The following is a 9,840-nucleotide window of genomic DNA, read 5'->3' on the forward strand; positions in this document are numbered from 1 at the left end:
CGCCAGTGCTGACACCAGCCAGGATGCCGTTGCCCTCCTTGGCCCCCTGGGCACACTCTGGCTCCTGTTCAGACAACCTGCAGGATAACACAATGAAATGTGTTCTGATCTGCAACAAGAGCTTTGTCACAGCTGCCTCTTAGCCAGAAGCAGCAGCCACAGCTTAGCAATTTTCAATCCTTTCAGGCATTTTTAAAAAGTTTTCCACCGAAATTTTGAAGTGAAAATTGTTGTTAAGCTTCAGGATAATTTTTTGTAGATTTCAGCTTTTTTAAAATGGCTCTTCCTTTTTTTCTCTTTTGGAATGTTTAAACCCGCGTTTTGGGGTTTTTTTACCTTTTCCTTTGATTTTCACTTTTCTCATTCACTAGAAAATGCAATCAAAAGTTGGAAAAAACAAAGATTTTTAAACAGTGTGCAGAGGATAAACACCCTGTTTTATCCTCTTACCGTTTTTCACATTTTTCCCAGGTCAGATGGGTTTATAAGCTTAACTGAAAGAATATGGGAATGTGACTGCAGACAGAGAGAATGTTTAAAATCCCAAACCAGAAAAATGAACGATGACTTTCCCCTCAACGATCTCTTCATATCCACATGCTTCGGATTTGCTGGGCTAATTTATTCTGCCAAGAAGTAGGAAAAACCACACAGAGGTTTATTCTGCTCTTGTCTAGTACCCAGCCACCTCATATACCCTCAATTTAGGTATCTCTACCCCATGGTATAGTTTCCAGAGCAGATATAATAAATGCTTTCCCCTTACCGTGGTGATTTGTGGTGTCTCTGAATCTCAGGTAAGAGACACTATGTAACTTACTTCATAGTTCTATTTTTGTGTCACTTCACATATCCATGTCAGAGAACACAATTTCAAAAAAAAATCCCAACAATATTTCTCATGAGGTACTTGTCCATAAACTAAAGCATCTTATTCTGCATTAAACCACTATCCAAATTCAAATTCCCTGAGCACTTTACGTTATAGGTGGCAAGACGACAGGAAAAAAAAATCCTAATGCCACTTCTCCGAAAGAAGTCAGTGGGTTCTCCCATCTTCAATTTAAAAATGACATTCTCAAAGGGGTTTGGAGAACTTTAACTTCTCAGTACTTTCCAGATATCTTTTTCCTGTCTTGGTAATTCTGGCTCCCCCAGATCTTTCCGTACAAGTTGAAAGCTGCCAGTGAGGACACACCCAATGAGTGCGCGCAGCATACCTGCAGAAAATTGTTTCGGTTTATGTCATAAACATAATATAATAAATATAATATAAATAAATATAATATAAACTTGCAAGTCTAGGGTAAAAATACCAAGTTCCTATAAATAGAAGTGCATTCAGACTGCCTCAAGAGCTGGCATTAGCACGATGACACAGCTGTAGAAAACACAAACAAAACACCAGTCCTTGTCAGGAAAAATAAGAATTTTGACTACGCTGGGATAAAGAGGAGATCTCGCCCAAAATGAGCGGTATGAGATGACAGACATCACAGTGTCCTGGCAGGGAGCTGCCAGGCAGGAGGGTGAAGTTGGAGCCTCCACACTGGTCCTGGCCATGGGGCTTTTCTGCGGTGCCTGCCACTGTTCAGCAAAGCTGCTCTATCCTCCAGGAATCTGCCTAATCTAAACTGCGTCAGAGTTGATGTAGTTTCATCAGATCAACTTTTCCAAGGAAAAGCTCCCTGGAGAAAAAAAAAAAAAAATAAATAAAAATCCTGCCTTTTCTAGTTAGAAAAGCAGAAGTAAACAGGTAACAAACCAGAAAACAGGAATTGCCCATCCAGGAGACCCAGAGAAAAGCCCCAGGGTCAGAATCTCATGGTCTTCAGGGAAAAACTGGAAGATGTGGGTTCTGTAATTTGAAAAGGTGACTGAGGGGTTATCAGGTTCAAGACCACCTGAAGGTGCACAAGTCCACGGGACTTGATGAGATGCATCCCCAGGTCTTGAGGGAACTCGTGGATGAAGTGGCTCAACCATTATCCACCGTATTTGAGAAGTTGTGGTGATTTGGTGAAGCTCCCACTGACTGGAAAAGGGGAAACAAATCCTCTATTTTTAAAAAGGGAAAAAAAATAAGAACCAGAGAACTACAGGTCAGACAGTCTCACCTCTGTGCTTGGCAAGATCATGGAGTGGATCCTCCTGGAAACTGTGCCTGTGGAAAATAAGGAGGGGGCTGGTGAGAGCCAACACGGCTTCACCCAGGGCAAAGCATGCCTGATGAATTTGGTGGCCTCTATGACGGGGTTATAGCGCTGATGGATAAGGGAAGAGCCACTGACATCATCAACCTGGACTTGTACAAAGTGTTTGTCTCCACATCTCTGTCTCTAAATTGGAGAGACGTGGGTTTGATGGATGGAGCACTCATGGTAAGGAGTTGGCTGGGAGGTCACACTCACAGCTGTGGTCAGTGGCTCGATGTCCAAGTGGAGAGCAGTGACGAGGGGTGTCCTCAGGGGTCGGGGTTGGCACCGGCGCTGTTGAACATCTTTGTTGGGGACATGGACAGTGGGGCTGAGCCCACCCTCAGCCCGTTCCCCCCGACCCCGAGCTGTGTGGGGCGGTGACACGCTGGAGGGAAGGGATCCATCCCGAGGGACCTGGGCAGGCTGGAGAGGGGGGACCCTCTGAACCTCAGCGAGGGCAACAAGGCCGAGGGCAAGGTCCTGCCCAGGGGTCGGGGCAATCCCAGGCACAAATCCAGGCTGGGCCAGGAGGGGCTGGAGAGCAGCCCCAAGGAGAAGGACTTGGGGGGCTGGGGGTGCAAACTGCCTGTGAGCCAGCACCGTGCGCTGGCAGCCCAGAAAGGCCCCGTGTGCTGGGCTGCACCCAGAGCAGGGGGGGCAGCAGGGCCAGGGGGGGATTCTCCCCCTCTGCTCCGCTCTGGGAGACCCCCCTGCAGGGCTGGGTCCAGCTCGGGGGCACCAACAGCAGAAGGACACGGACCTGCTCCAGCGGGGCCAGAGGAGCCACGGAGATGCTGGGGGGGCTGGAGCCCCCCTGTGAGGACAGGCTGGGAGAGTTGGGGGGTTCAGCTGGAGGAGAGAAGGCTCCAGGGAGACCTTAGAGCAGCCCCCCAGGGCTGAAAGGGGCTGCAGGAACGGGGGGAGGGACTCGTCATCAGAGAGAGCAGGGATAGGATGAGGGGAACAGTTTTTAACTGACAGAGGGGAGATTCAGATGAAATCTAAGGCAGAAATTGTTCCCTGTGAGGGGGGTGAGGCCCTGGCACAGGCTGCCCAGAGAAGCTGTGGCTGCCCCCTCCCTGGAAGGGTTCAAGGCCAGGTTGGACGGGGCTTTGGGCAACCTGGGCTGGTGGAAGGGCCCTGCCTGGGGCAGGGGGTTGGGACTGGATGATCTTTAAGGTCCCTTCCAACCCAAACCAGTCTGTGATTCTATATTGGATAATAACCCCCAAATACATTCAAAGCCACCATTATTCAGACCTTGCTTCTTAGGTTTACTGTGAGCAGAACAAAAAACGATGAGACTAAAGTTCAACACAAGAGATTTTGTCTAGGAAGAAGTGAAAAACCACTGTGTTTCTTTTTATAGAGCACTGCAGCCCACCACACCTCATCGAACAAGGGAACCTAAAGAGACAGATGGGGAAAGTTACATTTTCTGTCGATAGTTAATTAAAGTATGGCAGTCATTGTGAAATGCTGATGAAATCAAGCACTGAGCATAATGCAAAGATTAGTCACATGGATAGACAGCAAGATTAATCAGAATTTTAACAAAATCAGTAAGAGGGGAGCAGAAGAGGCAGCTGAGGAAAGGTATTCTCATCTTTTTTGCTAATACATCACGTGTGGCCTCTAAATACAGCAGGAGTCTGGAAATGATAGATTTGATAAAATGCACGTACATTAATTCTGTTGAGGCAATGTGGTTTAAGAGTTTCACGATTTTTGCAAACATGATAAATGAGAAAAGCCACAAGACAGAAAACATACATTAATTAAAAATACAGGGGAAGCCTTGAGACACCAGGGCAGAGGAACAGGAGCAGAGAGAGGAGGTGCCTCGGTTACATTTGCTGGTAATATCCCTAGAAATGTAATATTCCACAGCAACTGAGAGTTATAAGTAGCGCATGAACTGGCCCAGATCAAGACCCATCCAAAGCAGCAGCTCCTCTCCAGCAACAGCCTGGGCGAGCTGACTCCAGCCTCCTGAAATTCTGCTGATGGCCACAGCTTGAATCCAGACCAGGGGATTTAAAGGTCCTCTTGGACTCACCCTCCACAAATGTGTCTCATCCCTCTGAACCTACTTCTCCCACTGCCTCCCCGGGGGCCTGCAGCTGAGAATTTCACCGAAAAAAAGAAATCTTCACCCTCTGGAGGTCCAAACAGTTCCACTGTTCCTGTATATATTTCTTAAAATTGTAAACACTAGATGCTGTACCACCAGCACACCAACAAAATAACCATTTAAGCAGAATATGCTGTACTAACCTCAACATTCTTTTTTTTCAGGAGAACCTAGCAGAGGAAGAGGAAAGTTCTTTTAAGAATTAAGCCAGAGCAGTGCCTCTTTGCAGGACACAGACCCCAGAGGGTTGAAAACAGCCTTGGCACAGCGCTGAGAGCAGCCTCACGCCTCGCTGGGCGCTGCAGGAAGCTCTGCTTCCCAAATCCATCCCAGCACTTTGGGTTTAGTTCTGCTTTAAATAGCAATGTTACCTACGCTGGAATAAACGGGGTTTCTTCCTATTTCTGTTTACAGCAAATAGCCTGTTTTCCAGGGGGAAGCTGGATTCAGCATTCTCCGAGGGTTTCCATTTCTGCTTCCTACATGTTTCATACCTGCTGTGGCAGCAGCCTCCGTCATCACTTTATGTGCCTCACAAACTCCATAGGCAGGCTGTCTCTCAACAGTTTGAATTTTCTGGGGCTGAGCGTTGTGATTTGTGAGCCCAGAGCAACCGACTACGGACACACAACCCCAACACAGACCTTGCCTGTGGCCAGGGCGAGCTCAGCACCACAAGCCGCTGTGGGCCTGAAAGGACATATGGATTGCAGGATGGTTCAGAGTCATTGGGATTCCTCAACCTCCTTTTTCAGACTGGCTGAGGGGAAAGTCCACCTCTCAGTTCCCTGCTCTCTGCTTGACAGAAAAAAGAGCAGCCACACCATTTCTTTGACATCTGAGACATAAAAGAAAAAAAAAAAAAAGTATTTCTGTTTGAAATACTCATGCCTGAACATCCTGAGCCATGCAGTTGCCTTGTAGGGGGTCCGGATTTCAGAGTCGCAGCAGAGGATGGGGCTGGACGGGCTTTGTGGCTGTAGAAATGTCCACATGTTCTGCTGCGTTCAGAAACTGAACAAGAACAAAGAATGGGAAAAATGGGAAAAGAGATTATATATGTTTGCCACAATCTGACACCAATTCTTGGCAGCCATTCCTGTTCTAACTTTCAGCTGATCTTCCCCCCAAGAGCATAGTGGCTCAAAGCAGCTAACTCCAAGAGAGAATCTTGAAGAAACCACCCTCCCACCTCTACCTGAAGCTAAGCAACGACTACAAGGGAAATACAATAGTCCCAAAATTACATTTTGCTTGCAGGGAGGCCCCTGCAACCACCACCCTCTTCCTGATTTTCATCAACACATCACAGTGCCTGGCGCTGTCTTGGCCATAGCGAAATACTTTTTAATTTGGTCCAAAAGGAGGCTTTTCTGGGCAACTAGCCTGCAAGAAAGGTGAGTCTCCCAAGCTTTCCAAGAATTCATCTACATCACTGAAGTTGACTATAAACGTACAAGGGGCGATCACTCTTGGGGTGCAGCTCACGGGAACATGAAAGAATGCTGGCTCGCTGCAGCCCGAGGAACGGCTTGTTTCAGCACCTCTCGTCATGCCCCTCGGAGAATCAGTATGACCCATCACCTCTACTGTGCCCAAGACAATAACACACTCAGGAACTTTTTCCACAAGTAACCAAGGTTCTTCAGATACTTGCACAGGGAAAAATTCCCTTAAGTGTTTGAGAAATTGTATCAGCACCCAAAAAAATCAGTTTATTCTTACTATAAGGCATTGGAGCCAGTGAAACATCATCTTCAAAAAAAAGCAAATACCGGGTACCTTCATCTACGTTCAGAGGAGTCACACACATCTCGTCCCAGAAGCTTTAGTAAAAGCTCCTCAGATCATCTGGTCTCAGAGATCATCTCTGTGAAGCACACCAGGCTGCCTCGAAACCTTCCCACTTCCCATTCTCCTTCTCCACATGCTCGCAGGGATTCCGTGGTGACAAGTTATCATAAAATAGAAGACTCACTTCTGCATCTTGGAGAAATACAAATGTCATCTTTATAGAGAGCAAATGGATTGTTTCCACATGGGGCTAAATGAACAGCTAAGCGCCTTCAGCCATGAAGGAGGAATGATAACCTCAGCTTTCACTGATTTCAGTCTTAGACCTTCAGGGCTGAGCCGTACATTTTCATGGATAAGCTCACCCTTCATACAAAAAGCCTCTGAAAATCCACCTAGTAAAATTTCTTTGATGAATACAGAGTATTTCCTCTAATCTTTCATCAGCTCTATGCTTCCAGCAAGCTTTCAGCAGCAACAGTCACTCACCCCTGAAGACTGCAATGTGGCCATACCTCAATAACTGATTAACTGAAAAAAAAACTGTGACAGCAGCCAAAGGGCTCTGCCAGGCTTTACAGATCCTCCCTACATGACAATTAAGGATCACAAAGGAGGGTATTTCCTTTAGAGAACAGAGGTAAAAAAGGGCAGTGCCAGATTTCAGAAACAGAGCAGAGATCCTCAGGGAACCCCTTCTTCTTAAACTAGGATTTTTCAGACTCAGGCTCTCTTGAACTCTGAAAGAGTTTTTCCACAAAGAGGGAGACCTCAGGAGCTTTGCTCTGGTGTGTTCCCTCCCAGCTGTGAGAGCTGGTGATCCAGCCCCTTCCTATTCTGCTGCCGAGGGAGAGGCGATGGCGCAGATTTGTGCTGCAGACCTGAAGTCTTCAGATGGCACCACCAGCGTTCCCACCCGCAGGGTCACTGACTCAGCACCGCCAAAGCCAGAGCACAACGGGGGCCAAAGCCAGAGCACAACGGGGGCCAAAGCCAGAGCACAACGGGACCTTTCCTTTCCTAACATACATATCTCCAAGGCTGCCCAAAACCAGACACAGTGCAAAGCTGGAGGGCTGAGAGAAGCACGAAGGTACTTGCAGTCCCCTTCACGTTGCCAAGCTCTCTACAGGCACAGAACCTCCTGGAAAAAAAAAACCAAAAAACACCAAAACAAAACAAAACAAAAAAAAAACCCACACCCTACCTCAAACAAATTTTTTTTTGGTATTTTCTTAATATATACAGCAAAGTCACGTGCTGAGGCGTAACAAAACAGCTTAGCCTCTTCCTTTTATTCTAACTCTGTAACAACTGTTCCCATTTTTTTACTCTTTCCTCTTTAACACTAAAATATTCCTTTTCTGTAGAGATCTTGAAAAAAGCTTTAAAATGTGTACTTTGTTTCAGTTAGCTTCATCCAGGCCTTGGTACTTCAAAAACACCCTGCGTTATCTGTAGTGCTGGAGGGCTGCTTCTCTTTTCTCCCCATTTACCTTCTTTGCTCCCTTAGTAAACTGGAAAGATAAAGGGATGATAAAATAAAAGGCAAGATTGTGGGGGAAAAAACATTTTCGGGCTCTCTGCTTTCCCCAGCTGGAATCCACAGCATCCACTCGCTCCCTGCACTGTTCTGCCTCATGCTCCTTCTCCTCAGACAGTGGCCACTAAGAGATAACTTCCAAACACTTATTACCACCCCCTAAACCAGCCCTTGGAGTTCAGGGGAGACCCAACCTCTTCCTCTGGGGACTCTAGGTGATGCAGGGCAGTCGGAGAGCAAGGCTGCACCACAGCTTGCAGCTGAGTGCCTGGCTCCGAGCCCTGCCTTTGGTATTTCCCCTTCCCTCTGTTCTCACACCTTGCTTGGGGGACCATCCTGAGCTGACTCAGCCACTTGTCCGCTTCACACTAAGCTCATGTCCTGCAATTCATGCACACAGATGAGAAAAGAGTTAAAGGGAGAAGGTGACAAAAGGCTGACACAGCTCCAAACTCGGGGAGTGTCACACTGCTGTACTCTCACATGCAGCTGGTACCGTCATGGCTTCACTCCCCTGCTCACTCCAACACCCTTCACAGGCTTCTAACAACCGAAAGTACTAAAAGCAGCATACTGGTCACACTAAAAAAAAAAAAAAAAAAAAAAAAAAAAAAAAAAAAAAAAAAAAAAAAAAAAAAGAAATGCAGTCAGATGCTTCACAAGCTGTTTACTCAACACTTTCTATTTGAATCATATGTAGAAATTGCTAAGACAAGGCTTTTGGTGAATTTCTGTTGAGCTACTTTTACAAAAAAATAACATGAATGTTTGTTCCTCTGTACATGAGAATTCTTGCCATCCTTTCTCTGAACAGTTCTAATACCAACAGATCTTGAAGTGACAAAATGGAGGATGTCAGAAAAATAACCACCGGTGAGAAGTGCTTCTCACACCAACCAGCTCCAGTTGCTGCTTCTAGAGCAGCCTCTTGGCCAGAAGGGGTCTGGCATTCCGTCCGTGTTTCCACACATGCCTGCTTTTGCCCTCGCTTCTTGCTAGCTCAGTTTTGTCCTGACAGCCCTGAATTAGCCCCGAGTGCAGAATTCAGACAGCACAGCCCACGTCTGGACCTGTCACGTCACCCAGAATGTCCTACAGCCTCTCCAGGTACTTCAGGTGCCCAGAAAACTGCTCTACAAAACCACCCAAGGCATCTCCATTCCTCTTCAACAACTTCTGCAGGACTGACCGGCAGCACGATGAAAAGTGAGGGAAAAATGAACCGTACAGAATGTCAAATAACATAGGAGACACTGCACTGACTAGGAGATCCACATTCAGATGTATTTCTGTAAAAACAAGTCGTTTTTCTGATTATACCACAGCCACCTCAGAAGCTGTAGGCTGCCACCTTGCAGTGTTACAGAAAACAGACACAGCTTGCCTCACAACACTGTGCGTGCCAGCCAAAACCCAGCCAGAACACAGAAAAAAAGCACAATGATCTGTAATAAACTCCCAATTATCACCACTGAACCTGAAGCGTCGCTGTTACAGGCAGTGAACCACATCCCAAAGCAAGTCTGCTGCACAGATCCTTCAGCGCCTGGTCTGAGCCTGCGCTGGCGAGGAACAGAGAGGAACGTATCGCTGACAGAGCGACCACCACCTGCAAACGCGGGCTCATGGCGAGGCCCGGCCCTGAAATCTCAATTTGAGCAGCATCTTCTTGCCAGGGGGACCTGGAGTTGATGCGATGAAACACAGCACTCGTTAGGAAAATAGTCAAGTACCTGAGAATGACACACATTTATTTGTTAGAAATTATGGAATCACAGACTGGTTTGGGTTGGAAGAGACCGTAAAAATCATTCACTGTCACCCCCCTGCCCTGGCCAGGGCCACCTTCCACCAGCCCAGGTTGCCCAAAGCCCCGTCCAACCTGGCCTTGAACCCTTCCAGGGAGGGGGCAGCCACAGCTTCTCTGGGCAGCCTGTGCCAGGGCCTCACCCCCCTCACAGGGAACAATTCCTGCCTCAGATCTCATCTAAATCTCCCCTCTGACAGTTTAAAACCATCACCCCTCATCCTATCCCTTCCTGCTGATGACGAGTCCCTCCCCCCGTTCCTGCAGCCCCTTTCAGCCCTGGGGGGCCGCTCTAAGGTCTCCCCGGAGCCTTCTCTTCTCCAGCTGAACCCCCCAACTCTCCCAGCCTGTCCTCACAGGGGGG

At 47.5% G+C, this 9,840-nt stretch overlaps 1 protein-coding gene across 1 annotated transcript in view; it reads left to right on the top strand.

The window, feature by feature from the left end:
- Positions 1-2,222: 2,222 nt before the first annotated feature.
- The window catches only part of WDR73 (WD repeat domain 73), a 12,380-nt gene continuing 4,762 nt past the window's right edge, over positions 2,223-9,840 (top strand). The window contains exon 1 of the mRNA XM_026867517.1: positions 2,223-2,381. Coding sequence (XP_026723318.1) covers positions 2,223-2,381 — 159 coding nt within the window. The remainder of the gene's footprint in view (positions 2,382-9,840) is intronic.

This window comes from Athene cunicularia, unplaced genomic scaffold, assembly GCF_003259725.1.
Source record: "Athene cunicularia isolate RWA unplaced genomic scaffold, athCun1 SCF_65, whole genome shotgun sequence".
Taxonomy (NCBI): Eukaryota; Metazoa; Chordata; class Aves; order Strigiformes; family Strigidae; genus Athene; species Athene cunicularia.